Source organism: Adelges cooleyi, unplaced genomic scaffold (genome assembly GCF_023614345.1).
Source record: "Adelges cooleyi isolate 19-005CV unplaced genomic scaffold, UGA_ACOO_1.1 ACOO_flye_CR_arks_rails_tigmint_CR_PRNA_30, whole genome shotgun sequence".
Taxonomy (NCBI): Eukaryota; Metazoa; Arthropoda; class Insecta; order Hemiptera; family Adelgidae; genus Adelges; species Adelges cooleyi.
This window is the reverse complement of record NW_026095971.1, coordinates 9,103,951-9,119,862: the sequence shown is the minus strand read 5'-3', so window position 1 is coordinate 9,119,862 and position 15,912 is coordinate 9,103,951. Positions and strand designations below refer to the sequence as shown.

At 30.1% G+C, this 15,912-nt stretch overlaps 2 protein-coding genes across 6 annotated transcripts; one reads left to right on the top strand and one right to left on the bottom strand.

The window, feature by feature from the left end:
- Window positions 1–5,939: 5,939 nt before the first annotated feature.
- On the top strand, window positions 5,940–13,164 carry LOC126838623 (protein pygopus-like). 5 transcript variants are annotated; one of them, XM_050573177.1, is made up of 7 exons: window positions 5,940–6,557; window positions 6,722–6,839; window positions 6,918–7,037; window positions 8,872–9,038; window positions 9,568–10,481; window positions 11,405–11,550; window positions 12,408–13,164. In XM_050573177.1, the coding sequence occupies exons 2-7, from the start codon at window positions 6,802–6,804 to the stop codon at window positions 12,526–12,528; spliced, it is 1,506 nt and encodes a 501-aa protein (XP_050429134.1). In that variant the 5' UTR covers window positions 5,940–6,557; window positions 6,722–6,801; the 3' UTR covers window positions 12,529–13,164. The 5 variants fall into 5 exon arrangements, with proteins under 5 accessions (XP_050429134.1, XP_050429132.1, XP_050429135.1 ...); XM_050573175.1 differs by having other exon boundaries at window positions 5,941–6,557; window positions 6,750–6,839; XM_050573178.1 differs by having other exon boundaries at window positions 5,941–6,557; window positions 6,750–6,839; window positions 6,921–7,037; window positions 12,408–13,163.
- Window positions 13,165–13,210: 46 nt separating this feature from the next.
- LOC126838624 (syntaxin-18) lies at window positions 13,211–14,735 on the bottom strand. The gene is made up of 2 exons (XM_050573180.1): window positions 14,007–14,735; window positions 13,211–13,946 (listed from the first exon to the last, which is right to left on the bottom strand). Exons 1-2 carry the CDS (start codon window positions 14,658–14,660, stop codon window positions 13,695–13,697), a joined length of 906 nt encoding a protein of 301 aa, XP_050429137.1. The 5' UTR covers window positions 14,661–14,735; the 3' UTR covers window positions 13,211–13,694.
- Between the last annotated feature and the right edge of the window lie 1,177 nt (window positions 14,736–15,912).

Below are 15,912 nucleotides of genomic sequence, written 5' to 3'. Positions count from 1 at the left end.
AAAAATAACCCTACGTTATAGGTACTAATCCTTTACATATTAAGAAAACATATGGCATTTTGCCACCTGCACTACCGTGTTTTACGATTCTGTTTAAAATATAGTTTAAGATTGACAATTTATAATACTTTGATATTTTTAGACATAAAATACACTTACGCAAATAAATCATTACCAATAATTTCAAAATACCTATTCATTATAACTTATGAGAAAATTCTAAGTGCCCTGTAATTAATACATTGCAAAATTACACATACCTATATTATAATTTATAGCGTTTCCTAGATAATAACAACGCAAAAGTACGTGTTTTTTAATATGCGTGTAATGTAATAATTTTTAGTTCTTATAAACCTAAAAGATGATGTACTACTAAAATTTCAAATGATACGTACCTGATACAGGTACTATATTTTGTTGTAAGCTATTAATTCAAGATTATTTTTGACCTAATAAATAAATAATAATAATAAATTAAACAGTTTACTCAAGAAAATGGTAAACATATTGTAGGTAGGTACCTACATAAATGTATTTATTTAATATTTATCAGAGAAATATAATTTAGATAGATTTTATTTTATTTTTAATTAAAAATAATAGTTACAGCATTATTGTCCAGTACAGCAGTACCTATATATAATAAGGCTATTACTTATTACTTTTGTGGCTGTTATTAATCAGAACAACAACAATTTTGATTGCAGAAAACTGAAATGAAATATTGTAGTGAGATAAAGTAACAGCTACTAATAGACAATTTAGTAGTAAGTATCTAGCAAATGTTGTTCCTAGAATAACACGAACGACCGACCAAATGTCATTACTATCTATTGATACACGTATACCGTATAAAGTAGTATATATATATAGATATTAAGACATAATAGAACTCTACGGTACATTCAACTGCACTGGGAAAGTAGTGCACTCACACAATTATGCTATATAACGCGACACGCGTGCAATGCGTATTTAAGAAGAAGGGGCGAAATTACTGTTTTAAGACACCCACCCTATTTTGTGATAGAACCACGGATAAAAATAATAATTGAACCGAAGATGACTAACTAAAAAAGTATTATTTTCCTCGTTCAAATAAGAGCATAAGAATGATTTAAGTAAAATTATAATTATAAACTTGGGTAAGGGAACTACAATAAAATACAATATACTATTTACAATATACCACAAAGTAGTTAAATATTAAGCTTATCGAGGATAAAAACATTACGTAGGTACGAATTTTTAGAATTTCAAAAATTTTTCTTTCGGTAATCGATTTTCAATAAATTGTTTACAAAATATATTATACCTACTTAAATAAGTCATTAGTTGTATATGTATTAATATTGAGAATTTATAAGTAAATAAATTAACTAGAATAAAACAATTTTGCGAATTCGCCTCTTGCAGAAAATCCTAATTTTACAGCCACGTTCCTTAATTGTATCGTTAAGTTAATCTGTAAAAGTAAAACTATAGGACATAGGTAACTATAGGCTATACAGCTTGGCTACAGGCAAACGTTCACACACAGAATACTTAGTAAAAAGACAAAAACATAATCTGTTACCTAAACAGTAACAAATTAGGTACTGTTAAACTTTTAAAACTTAAATGGGAACGTGTACATTTAGTTAACTTTTTAAATAAAGAATAATTTGCTGAAAATGTTGACTGGTCGATAACCAGTTTTGAATAATTATTTTTAAAGTTGGTAAACTTTAAAATTTAGGACGGTGGCGAGAGTAGTGTAGTAATGTTTATATCTGCGCCGTCACCCTATCGCACTCCACCTCCCGTTCTAAATTTTAAGCTTTAATAGCTTAAAAAAAGTATCCAAAACTGGTTAATATTCTTAATTTAAAAAGTTAATTAAATATAATATGTTCCCATTTATGTTCCGAAAGTTAATAGTGCTGTCGAAAAAATTGAAAAAGATAAAAATTGAATATTGTTTAACATTTTAAAACAACATAAATTATAGTGTCTCCAAAAGGATAACTATACAATTTTAATTTTTTTTAGAGAAAATAAGAGTTTTATTCTAAATGAATAACCCTGCATATTGGAAGTACTAAAATCCAAAATATATCCCAAACTAATTTAAAATTTGAAACTATTTTGACTATTTTTCGTAATGTTATTATGGCATAATTTTTAATTGATAAATGTTTAAGATGCTTTTTCTCACTTCTATGGAAATAGGTGATTATTTTCAACGTTTGGCCTAAAAAAGTGTATTTGGTAGTACAATTTCTTATGTATGTAATGCAGTCCAGTGGTTAGTCGTTTTCTTAAACGGCGAAAGATAATCGTCCGAAATGCCTAGGGCAATGGTAAAAAGATGTTTTGATATCTGATTCATTTTTCAGATTTAAAGTACATTAACTTTTGCAAACGTTTGACGTTTTCTGTTGCAAAATATTCCAGATTATCTATCAATACGTAAATAAAATAACTATACTTTAACTATCAGGATCGACAGCAGAACCAAGTTATAGTTTTAGGAAGTTCTTAAAACCCAATAACACCAAAATGTATTTTCTATAATAACGCCTTAAAACTCATATTTAAAAAAAAAACATGAATAAAACAAAAATGTTTATATAGAACAATCAACAAAGAAATTAAAAATAATAAGCCTGGTGGCTCCTGATTAACAATTTTTTGGGAGGCCCCGGGAGTAGGCTGCATATTTTAGCAAATTGCTGGAACGGATTCTAAATGCGGCTTTGCATTTAGAAGTAAAATTCCTCTCAATTATTTTGGCGAATTAGACTAGTATTATAGTATATTAAGGGGATTACATGCTGTCTGTTTTTTTATGTTTTATACCAAAAAGCCAGACAACATTTCGACTACTTAGAATGGTACGAATTACATTCTGTAAAAATATACGAGTTCTTTGGCAACTTTACTAAGTTACGTAGGAAACATTTTTTGCTTCTATTACGAAAAAAAATTCAGTTTTAGTATTGAACAAATTTAAAATTAAATTCATTTAATTACAAGAAACTGACATTTTTAAATGAAAATCGGCTTCTTACATAGTAAAGTAGCCAAAGAACTCGAATCTCTTTACAGAATTGAAATTAGATCATCTTATGTAGTCGAAATTTTGCCTGGCTTTTTGGTCTGAAATATACCTAAATGGCTTTACTCATAGGAAAAAATTATTTTAATTAAAAATAATACCTTGAAGCTTATACAAATTAACCGTTAAATTGATTGACATGGTCGAAGTTTGTTAAAACCTCCTTTTTGTTAAATTTTGCCTATACAAAACTCCTTAAAAACAGACCACATGCAATCCCTTTAAGCGCGTTTCAACGAAATTTGTTGGAGTCTAAACAATATCATATATTTTTTTGTTATAGCGTGTAGTTATAATTTTAAACATGTCAAATAATTCATTTAAACTGTTTTTTATTAAAATTGTACACCTATTTATGTAAAATTACAAATAATAATGCTTAATTTGCATTATTGACATAAGTTAAAGCACCAGCTACCAATAATATTAGTATGTTTTATAATAATATCCATACGAAAAATAGGTATGTTAACCTATTTTTTTGCATAAAATTGCCTAAAAATAAATATTTTACCTTTTCTTAATACTGTTTCCGTTTTGAAACTATAATAATTGTTAAAATAATTATAGTGTTCAATAATAGCATATAAACAGAATAACTGTTGTAAAATCCAAATCATTCTTGTTCCGCTTATATTCTAAAATGTTCTACTTAATTGTGTCGATGTTTTGAAGTGCTCACTGCTCACTACAGAATACAATTCAAATTTATTTTAGCGCGTTTTGCGTCGATATTATATTTAAGAGCACTTGAAAAAATGTTTTCGACAATAAAACCGGATGGATCGTAAAATATGTTGACCCTAACATATAGTATCTATGTTCAGGTACCTACAGAGTAATACACCTTTTGTAAGCCAGTTTATATTTTGTTTGTATGTAATTATTAATTGTCCGGCGTTTATTTACACGGACATCACTCTTTATATACTTTTGGTAAAATGTCGAGACCTACATGATTTTTACCTGATGTGATGTTTATTTTGAGTCGTATGTCATCCACACGCTTTCACTTTCACCTTCGACATATGCGGATCAGAAACTAAATTCCAAGAAAAATAACTGATTTTATTATTTAAATGTAAGTAGGCCTCTATATAGGTATATAGAATATAAAACAGTTATTCTTCGTGCAATATCTCATTTATCTACTGTATATTACAAAGATAATTACATGCTAATTGTTAAAAGTATATAATTATTCATCTGTCAGAGCATAACTAAGAGCCACTAAGCTGATAAAAGAAAAAAATATATTTAAAAATAAAAATTTTAGTTTTTAGTGCATAGTCTCATAACACAGAGCACTCGGATAAAATTGAATAAGATATTACATATTTTGATACAAATTTGTATATTTTATATGTACAATATATTTAATATTATAATATTGACTTAAGTAATTTTATAAATATTATATTTATATGTTAAACAATACCTATGTATATCTCAACTAGTTAATATTAATTTATAATCTGATATAAATATTGTAAATTATAATAAGGTCCTTGATTAGTACCAAGGTATTAGTCCTTGATGTTTTTAATATTAATACATTTTAATTCACGAATTAATTATATATCAAGGTTTGTATCGTTAAGTTATTTTATATAATCTAATCTAATGATGTTGTCTCATTAAATTAAAAAATTAAAACTAAGTATTCTTAATTTATAATCGCCTTGTCTTTTAATAAATAAATACCTTAAGTACAATAAAAAAAAATGTGTATAAAATAAGATCAGTTTTAATTTTTAAACACTGACCAGAAAACATAAATACTGTCAACAAATCTCTAATGTTCTTGGGCTATTTATTACAAAATACTTGTAACGTTAAAACGTTGGCGAAACACAAAACGCAGAAAAAAATGAAAAATGGGTACGATTACAAACATAGTTTACTATAACTTTCAGACTTCAAAAAATATACATTATATACTTTTCTAATGGAAGGAAGTAAATAAATTCAAATTTCCAATTGAAAATATGACTAAACTTGTGTAGGTGATGTTTTTCTTCATACCAAATTTGTCCATTATATAAAATACAATCAGCAAGTTTAATGAACATATGAAATATGTATTCTGAAACTATTTGAATAGTTAAACTTGTGCGTTTATGAAAATATTTAAATAAATTGTTGTAAAAAAATTGTCCCAACAGTTTCGAGCTGGTTCATTTCAAGACGACCACCGCTACACGGTGTCGTCGTCTCGTATAACCAGTTTTTTTATTCCAATTATTATTATGAGTTATGACTGTAGTTAAAAGCCGAGATCGATTTTCTTTGGTACCGTCAAACCGAAGACCGGCATAAAAGAAAGAAGAACGCGTGTAAGGACGGAGTAGGTAACGACATAAAATCCAGCAGCCGGCAGGGTGTATAGGCTATAGTATTATAAAGCTATGCCCGTTCATACGCTTAGGTACTTCGGGTGTCCGCCGACCGCGTGGTGCATACATTCTGGTCACCGGAGTCCGGACGGGTCGGGTAAACCGTAATAAAAATGAATTATAATACAGTGTGAAGGCTGTGGTGGAGGTGGCGATTGTGGAATAACAATAAAGAGAGGAAAAAAGGCAGTTTTGCTATTGAGAGATCAATAACGCATCGAGCGGGTTGGGTAGGAGGAAGGGCAGACCGGTAGAGCCAAGTTACCGCGGTTATGGGCGTCACGGACGTTGTAACGGCGGCGCGCTTGCAATGTCTCTGACATCGGCCGATTGATGTTTTCGTTCGGAATTCCTGTCTGCCTCCGTCCTTGTCTAACTAAATATAGCGCCTATATATACAGCGGAGATCGTCGTCGTACGCGGTATCTTCACGCGCATAATGCATTATCGTTTCATCTCCGTCTGATTCCCGTCGTTTAGTGTGTGCGTGCATGCGCGTGTGTGTGTATGTGTGTCTGTGTGTGTGTATTATTGTTTTTTTTTCTATCGTTCCTTCCACTCTTTTATATACGTCCAAATATCATATAGGTTCATGTATATTTTGTATTTATAATATTTTAACAATACATATATATGTTTATCGTGCGTGCGTGTGCGTATGTGCGCGTATAATAGCGACCGTCGCGTTTTTCGCCTATACGAATATTTTTTAAAATTATTATTGTATTTTATTTATTTTTGTATTCATGGACCGCAAACAATAATAATAGGCGAATTGCTCGTCTAAAAAAAAAAAAATTATTATATCGGACGGCAATTGTGGCCACCGCTGTCGATTATACCGTTTACATGTCCGTTCGTCGTTTACCTTAGGATTTTACCATTTAGCATCGATTGAGTAGATCGGCTATCGCGTGTACCCGTTACGGCGGCGGCCCAGAACATCATCAGCACAGCCGCCGTCGCTGCGATATGGCGTAGGCAGTCAATGTCCAGTGTTCATATTTTACTTACTATTGTCTGTGGTCCCCTCAATTGGGACATCGTCGCAAATAGTCGTGAGTACTGCCCGAAAGTAAATTTTCATCTATTGTTGTTATTGTTCTTTAATTGGCATATTGGTCCAGAGCTTCGATTTGATCTAGTTGCTCGTCTTATCTCTTTAACCAATGTAGGTGTCTATTTAAAAAAATAATTCAGTTTTCAAATTATATATTTATAGGTATGTATAATATTTATTTTTTACACAGACTCCAGGTGATGCTGTGATGCATTTGGTTCTTAGAGCGTAGTGTTATAGCAATGAGCCACAATATGGGCGGCATGGCCCCTTACGTGACGTAAGTATATTAATTCTAAACGCTTTTAGATGGTGTCCAATGCATCTGTAGTTCTAAATCAAATGTTCATTTTCCAAGTAGGTTACCTAGAGGCCGCAATCAAATGCCGTACTACAACCAATGTCAGGACATGCCACCACACATGCAACGAGGTCCATGCTACCCGGACGATTATAACAAAATGGGTGGACCGTGCTCGTACGTATTACTTACCATTTACTTATGTTATCCCAAAATTTGTGTTATCTATACTAAAAGTAGTGATTTAATTTGTCTAATATACAATATTCCAACTGAAGAATGACGCTAAAGGAAATTGCTGTTCTGTTCTAGAAAACACTTGATTAAAAAGTTATTTAATTATTCATTTAAGATTATGATTGGAAGTGAATAACATTAAAATTGTAGCCACATTGTACAGATTTATTTACAAATGTATTGTCCAAATTTCAACTAGAAGTTTTATTTGATTTTATATTAGTAGAGAACTAAACAAGTTAAAGAACTGACCTCTCATATTATAAGCCTTGGTTCTACCACTGATGACAATTCGTTTTCAATTATGTGTAGCCTAAACTAAATATGATATTTTCGAATAAAATAATTAAAGATGTTCATAACACCGCAAATATAAAATACTTACAATATTATTATATGAAAACTATTAACTTATAGGATAAATAATATTTATTGTTGAGTAGGTTGTATAATGTGTAAGAATAGTAAATATTATACAACAGTACTGAAAATTAGGTATTTAAAAAATCAACATTATTTAGATACTTATTTTGAGTGAAAAAATGTCTAAATATCTAACGTTTGATATCGCAACCTATTCAATAATTAGATATATTAGGTTTATTAATTTATATCAATTTGTTATCACTTATTTGTATAGTAGGTATATAAAAAAATTTATAAATGCAAATGCTGAAGGGGGCGATCACCCTAGCGCTATACTTGAAGTCAACAAATAAGTGGCTTTCTTATTATTTTATTTATTAGGTATGTAAAAATAAAAAGTGTCTGCTGAATAAGTTATTAAAAAGTCAAAACTAAATGTAAACATTAACAAAAGATTTACAAAATTCAAAAACTAAATTATTTTAAAATATTTATTTTTTTAGCACTGTTTTTTTAATCTTCCTATATTTCTTTTTAGTATTGGTTTAAGAATAACGCATTTTTTTCAAGACTTAAAAATATTATTATCTAGTGTTTTTTTTTGTAAAACTGTATTTAAAAAATCCTCTAAAAGTGGTACATATATTTTTATAATCTTAATATTTAATATTCTTATATGCTATATTACTATAGAATTGGTACGGTATTTAAAATGAACATAGCTTATATACATTATAACCCTCTCAATATGTCTTGAAATTGTTCGCCGTCTACCCATTACTTTTACATGATCTTAGTACTTGGATCGGTCCAAGTACCAAGATTATTATCTTGACAGATTAGCGAATGAAAAAAATTCACAATTTGTTACAGTTACTTTATAAAAATATTTTATTTATGTTGCTAATTGAAATTTTTAATGACTAATGAATGAAGGGTATTGACTGATTATATAATTGAAATAAAAAAATTAAGTTTTGATAATAATATCAATATTTTTGTTTTTAGAAATTATTGGAAAGAAAACTATGATCTTGCCTTATGTAGTTACCTCATAGTTCTCTAAAGTATTCAGCATATACTTTTAATTTTTAATTATATTAAGTGAAAAACAATTTGATTTTTTAAACTAAACATTTTTAAACACCAATTATTTAAATTGGTTTATATATTTTATTTCTTACAATTTGTGCTATTCTTATTATTTCTTATAGTTGAAATCATTCTTCAGATTTAAAATATGACTAAAAAACAGTATGGTATATCAAGGATATAATACAAATTATTTGTAAAATTAATAATATCTAACCAAATTTTATTGTATTAAATTCTAAATTATTAATATTTAATTAATATAAAATGATTAAAATTAAAGGTTCATTTATTGATCTTATGTTGTATTTTACAGGATGTTGCCTATGGGCAATGAGTTTAAATCTCCAATGATGAATCCAGATCCACCACCACCTCCGGCTAAGAAGAAAAGAAGAACTTCTAACGCAGCAACTGTGACAAATCACGCACCTCAGCCACCACCACCATCACCTCAAGATCTATTGCCACCTCCTTTAACGGGTAAGTACTTTTACATGAATTAATGATTATTTTATTTAAGTTCCTATAAACTAATAACAATTTTAGTTTGATTGGAGATTTACAACTATTTAGACAATAGTTTCTTATTTAGCAATTACAAATAAGCAGTATTCTTTATAAAAACTGAAACCAATTTTGTGTGGGTTTGTGGCTGTAAAAGATAAATATAGCTTAAACAGATAAACTATAGAATCCATGTCATACCCAGTCGGTATAGATTTAAATAAGAAATTTTAATTTTTTAAGAATTTAAATCTGTAATGACTTCACTAGGGGACTTAAATTTTCATTTAGAGTATTATTTAAGACCCTCCCCCTTAAATATAAAAAATGATACTTTTGAAAATAGATTCATGTTATTAATTTAAGTAAAACTATAATCATTTTTTATAGCTTCAATGCAAAACTAAGAAGGTATTGGTTTTACTTTTATATGTCTTTTTTTGTTTGTTGGAGTACTATAATAATTTAATTTGTATTACACAAATATTAATGTTGTTTTGTTTAGGTTATGGCGATACAATTGTTGCATCGAACCCATTTGATGACACTCCACCTCCAATCATGAACACCAATCACATGAACAGGCAAATGATGAACTCTCGGCCCATGATGTCTGGAAGTCCGTGCCAAATGGGTGGCTCACCTATGAACTGCGGCCCACCAATGGGTAGCCCAATGGGAGGTCCTTGCAGCAATAGTCCACATAGAAATTCTATGGTGTGTGGACCGCCAATGATGAATTGTGGTGCACCGGGTAATAGTCCTCACGCCATGTCGATGAACCGCAGTCCATCCGCAATGGGTAGTCCACACATGGTACCAAATATGCGCGGCAACAGCCCTATGGAATGTGCAGCTATGGTAAAGCCATCATTAAATTGTGCATCACCAATGGGCAGCCCTGTCCCACCTAATACTAGTATGAACATACATCCTCCAATGTCTAGTCCCATGACATTGGGGCCTTCGCCAATTAATGGACATCCTAATTCAGGACCAGGCGGTAGTCCTATGATGATGGGCAGGGGAGGCCCCTCACCTTTAACAAATAGCCCTATGTCTATGAATATGCCTGTGGGTTCAACTGACCTAAATGACATGAATCAACATATGTCCATGGATAATAATGGATGCTCAATTCGAGGACCGTGTCCGGGATCTAATAATATGCCATCAGTTTCCATGGCGTGTAGACCACCTATGTCGAATCAGCAGTGCAATAGTATGCCTGGACCTAGTAATATGATGAACTGTCCAAGAGGTATGCCATGTCCTCAAATGATGAGGGGACCACCTCAATCTTCTGATCAACATAGACTTATGCCTCCTATGATGCATCATTCTCAAATACCTAATAGTCAACCAGGTGGCTATGGTCCTGGTCCTAGTTCTAAGCCAATGCCAGTGTCAGCTGGAAAGGTAAATAGTTCAATTTAAATGTATGGCGTTCAACACCAAAGTTTCCACCTAAACATTCGAAACGGGATGGCTTTTGACGAATGTCACAAACCCCCACTGATCTATAACGCATCAGCGAGGGTTTCCATCTTTTCACTCAGTTTATAATCCCCGTCTTACTCTAAAATTGACATATTTTATAGTAAAAAAGTCAAGTTTTCCATCTATCCACAATTCAAAAATATCAAAATGGTCGCAAGTGTCAAAAACTGCAAAAATATTTTTCAAATTAATTTTTTTCAAGTTAAAAATGGTTTGACATAATTTCAAATATTTGTGTTGTAAACTACGAAAAATATGCTAAGGAACTCGTTGTTCTTAAATCCTAAGCGACCAGTTTTTATTTGTGTAATAATTAAAAGAAAAAGGGAGGACGTGAAAAAAGTTAAAACTTTTGAATTTTTAGGTGGGAACACTTGGTGTGGAATACCCAATTTACAAAAACAATAGTGTGAAAGGTTTCAAAAGAAAGTCTGGTCTGAAAGGATTCAAATGTTAAATAATTTATTATACACATTTATTTATAATTAAATATTTAATGAGCCGTCAAGAGTAAAAGTGGTGCAAGTTACGAAAGTCAAAAGTTGAGAAATCAATTGTTAATGTAGAAAAGCTGTATACGTTTTTATGAGAATGTATAAGTTTCTTTGCCATTTAACAAGCAAAGCAGAATTTGCATCACTTTCGCAGGCAATAAATTGAAGGTTAACATATTGGTTGGTGCTATTACTTCAGATTGTGTGAAAACTTGATTTGCACTACTTTTGTTTTTGATAGCTCAAATAAGCTTGTTAAATGCAAATTATAGTTTAATTATTTATACTTGTAACTAAACTGTTTTGTATACCTATTTTATTTATTTTAATAATATATATATTTTTTAGATTTATCCTCATGATCAACCAATGGTCTTCAATCCACAAAATCCCAATGCACCACCTATATATCCCTGTGGTAATTGTCATAAAGAAGTTCATGACAATGATCAAGCTGTGTTATGTGAATCTGGCTGTAATTTTTGGTTCCATAGGTAAATTATTTATTAGCATTAATGTAATTGTTTTTATACAGGGTGATTCAAAAAGAATAAAACGATTCCATGATGAAATATTTTGTGAGTAAATGTATGAATCAAAATGAAGGAGTGGCTGTTTGAAAGATTAGGTTTCTAAGTTTCAAATGGTTGCTACGTGACCGCGCTAGGTGCATCGGTCTCCTAAAGAAACCTTTTCTGTGTTGTATCCTGCACCAAGGTTTATGGCCCATTTCTCATTGAGGGAAACTCTGTTATACCTAATCTTTCAAACAGCCACTCCCTCATTCTGATTTATTTACTTACAAAATATTTAATCATGGAATCGATTCATTCTTTTTGAATCGCCCTGTATAGTTCATAATAATATAGATTTTAGCCTATTGGTAATATAACACTTTTCTTATGTAGAATTATATAAGTTTTACGAGACGCAGAAAATCTTATCCCACAAATACATTATTTAAAAAAAATTACAACTTAAATTAAGTTCTGCCATTTATTGGACAATTATTATTTAGGTTTGGGTCAATTTAATTTTTGAAATATTTAATTATTCTAAAATGTTAATTGTAATAAAACCAAATTAAACTTTTGGTGGGTTAAGCTTTTTTAGTGGTAGCGCTGCTTCATATATATGTATATTTGGCTGTTTAGAAAATGATTTTATTTTACAAAATAATACATATGTATAATATTTCAAATCAATAATCTAGCATAAACTCATAATAAATATGAAAATATGTTTAATAATTACAGACCCACCTTGTACCCAAATCCCTCTTCCCACCTCATAAAGGATTTTGGGCGAAATTTGTGTTCCACGGTTATATAAAGAAAAATTTTTATTATAGGATTTGCACCGGTCTGATGGAACCTGCTTTTCAACTGCTTACAGCCGAAGTATATGCTGAGTGGGTATGTGATAAGTGTCTGCAGACTAAGAACATACCTTTGGTCAAATACAAACCGTAACGATCATCTTTAAATGCCTCTCAGCTACTACTTTTCTCTCCAGACAGGCTAGTATCAGCGGTCGCAGCGCTTTAGCCGGTGATAAAGTACTTAATCTCATGTACCAGCATCAATACAAATACTTATTTATTATTATTCATGTATGAATTATATGAAATCAAAAACGTACTCTTTTTTTTTTTTTTTTTTTTTATTGAGCTACTGTCAGTTTTATTATTATTTTTATTTTAAATATATATTATATATATATATGATTTTTTTTTAATTATGTAGCAATATATGGCTCGACATTACGTATGTGTGAAGAACAGAAAAAAGTAACTAGTACTTGTCAGTATTTCATTTATTTGCATATATTGAGTATGTTGTCACTTGTTTTTATTTGGCATTTATTGTCTTAAGTTCCTCCTTCGATAGTAATTTCATTGAATTGGGCCTTTATACTTTCTAATCTTTGTATCCTTATTGCCACTTATCTTCTCTATTATTTTATTTTTGTATGTTTTCCTAATTGGAAATGTTTTTAATAACAAAAACAATTATTGATGATTTATATTATATTTGTATGTATGATTATAAATTATGAACATTTTTTTTTTTAGAAAATAATTTAATAACAATCAACATTTGTAAATATTTAGTTCAATTAAAAAAACAATACCGAAAAACTTGAGAATATTATTCTAAGTAACTAATTAAAATGAAATATTTAAAATGAATTACTATATTTTGTATTTTTTTTATCATTGTCATCTAGTGTTATTTTATCACTTGACGATTAACCTTAATCCTATCCTATTATTAATAAAAATCAGTCATAATGGACAATCAATTGTACGTCGACAGACTGAAAAATAAACTAAAAAAATTGTAGGTACAAAAGCAACAAGAAAAAAATGTAATACATTGTAGTTTCAACAAATAATTATTTAGTTATAAACCTTTTTATATAATTAATAATATTACGAGCTGTAATAACTACAATGTGCAATATTTATTTTAAATAATATTTTTCTTTAACAACACATGTAAGAAATATATAATACACCAATGTAAGTAATTACCTACTCCATAAATCAAAACAAATAATAGACTGAATACTTAAATCTAGCCAGGTTGACACACATATAAATGTTTTCCCTATTCAACCAGATTTCACAACTCATTTAGTCATTGTACCAGTCTAAAAAGAGAAGAGTAAATGAAAGTACTAAGATAAAAAATAATATATACACCCTAAGACCAGCGTTAGTTTGTATAGCCGATCGTATTTCAGTATTGGCATCGACTATGTTTTCTGTAGTGTTTGCAGCGACTGCATCTATCCGTTCAATATCCTGATCTTGTTCTAGTATTTTCTCTGTAAACAACTCTTGTAGTTCAGCAATTCTAACAGCTTTGGACTCAATATTTCTGACCTAGGAAATACTGTTATTAGTATTCTGAAACAATAGGAAAATAGTTACTGAATTATTTACCTCGTTAGAAAGTTGATTTAGCTCATTGTACATTTCTATATTTTCAGCTTCAAACATTTGTAACTCTTCTGGCGATAGCTCTTCTTCTATATGGTTAGTACACAGACGATCAGCTGCTTCGTATTTAACTGCCATGGGTTTTTTTATTTCTTTTGAAGTGTCTGAACTATGAGCCAATTTACTCAATTTTAAGCTGTTATCATATTCTATACATCTTTGTGCTCTAGTAGTTTTCATTTCGGCAAATAACTTTGATACAGACTTGAGTCGCCATTCCACATAACGCACAATCTGTGTTCTGTGATCATTAATTTGACCATTATTACTGTCCAATTCTTTCTTGAGTACATATATTTGTTGGCCACACGTTTTGATTATGTGCTGAGCACCAATATCAATTTTGTCACGGTCCGCGTCCGTCAGTGGCGTATGTTGATCGAATGACGTAACATTAATGTAATCCCTAAAATGACGATCTAAAAAGTCCTTTAACTTTACTAAATCATTTACTATATCCTTGGCTCTTCGAGAAAAATCATCACGCCGCGGCTTACGCTGTCGCAATATATCAACTTGTGGAGCAGGCGAGCCAAATGCTCTATTCCTGGTTTTAATAGTTTTCACATAAGCCTTAAAAACTGCAGTCTTATCCATAATAACTGGTAGTTCCTTAAAAACTATTCGAATTTCGTGACGTTTGTGGTTTGTTAAATTATTTTTATCACTTTATGTTTTTGCCAGCTTATCAAATTGATAATACAATTTTGATAACAGATTATGATAACTCACAGATATATATAATAAACTAGATTGCTAACTAGCGATAAGAATTGAAGCCGACGGTCCGCCATTCTGGTGGGATTTATGTGTGTTATCAATGCATATAATATATATCTGTATATATTATTATATCAATAATATATAAATGTGATTGTTATAAACATATATTATTCTCGCGTGATAAGGTTCTAATTCCCACCAGGATGGCGGAAAGTGGCTGCATCAATCTTCTCTATTGGTGGTATATACAGTTAGCAATCTAGTTTATTATATATATCTGTGTGATAACTATAGTTCTTATCAATGGAATATGGATTAGAGACCGTTCAGGTGGACACATCTGCAACGCAAGCTATTCATACCATAAGAATTAAGAAATGGAAATCATTTGAAAATGTAAAATTTACCAAATTGTAGTTTATAATTTGTAGTTTTAAAAAATTGATTAGCGTATAACTTTTGTACCAATCAAGATGTTTGATTTATGTATAAAAAATGTTTTTTAAGTTTTACAAAGATCCTGACCCAACAATCACAACAACTTAATCATTTTTATAATCAGTCAATTCAATTTTTTTAAATTAACCAGAGAACCTAGGGTATCATTTTATTTTTTGTTAACATACAATGAATTCTGAATTCATGATATCAATATTTTATTTATTTTTGTTTCGTGTTATAGATTAGAAAATATTCCGTATTCGATGTGGCCTAGACTTAAAACAATTTAACCAGTGGCGTATATAGGGGGGTGGGTGGGGGTTCAAACTCCTCCTGAAATTTGTGATTGGTACGGCACATGTGCAATTCATTTAATCTATGCATAAACTAAAATCCAACGGGCAGGCGTATAAGAAAATATATATATTGATATATTTTTAAATTACATTTTTTCATGTTTTAAGATATTTGTCAATGTGTGCGTGTAGTATTATTATTACCATCGGGATTTTTATAAAATTAGATAACGACGGACCGTCGTAAATTATTTAACCGTTTTCAAATAAATACGACACATTATTTTAGAGCTTATAAAAATAGTTTTTTTTATTAATGCTTTTATTAAAAACTTACAATCTGTAAAAAAGTTTTACCATAAGTATTTTTTTTTAATATTATCAATAAT

Bases quoted from the DNA above. Each gene is read 5' to 3' on its own strand.
- LOC126838623 (XM_050573177.1), top strand. From the start codon at position 6,802: ATGAGCCACAATATGGGCGGCATGGCCCCTTACGTGAC. The intron at 9,039-9,567 runs GTAAGTACTTTT...TGTTTTGTTTAG, and splicing joins ATTGCCACCTCCTTTAACGG to GTTATGGCGATACAATTGTT. The intron at 10,482-11,404 runs GTAAATAGTTCA...TATATTTTTTAG, and splicing joins TGCCAGTGTCAGCTGGAAAG to ATTTATCCTCATGATCAACC.
- LOC126838624 (XM_050573180.1), bottom strand. From the start codon at position 14,660: ATGGATAAGACTGCAGTTTTTAAGGCTTATGTGAAAACTATTAAAACC. The intron at 13,947-14,006 runs GTAAATAATTCA...AGTATTTCCTAG, and splicing joins TAAATCAACTTTCTAACGAG to GTCAGAAATATTGAGTCCAA.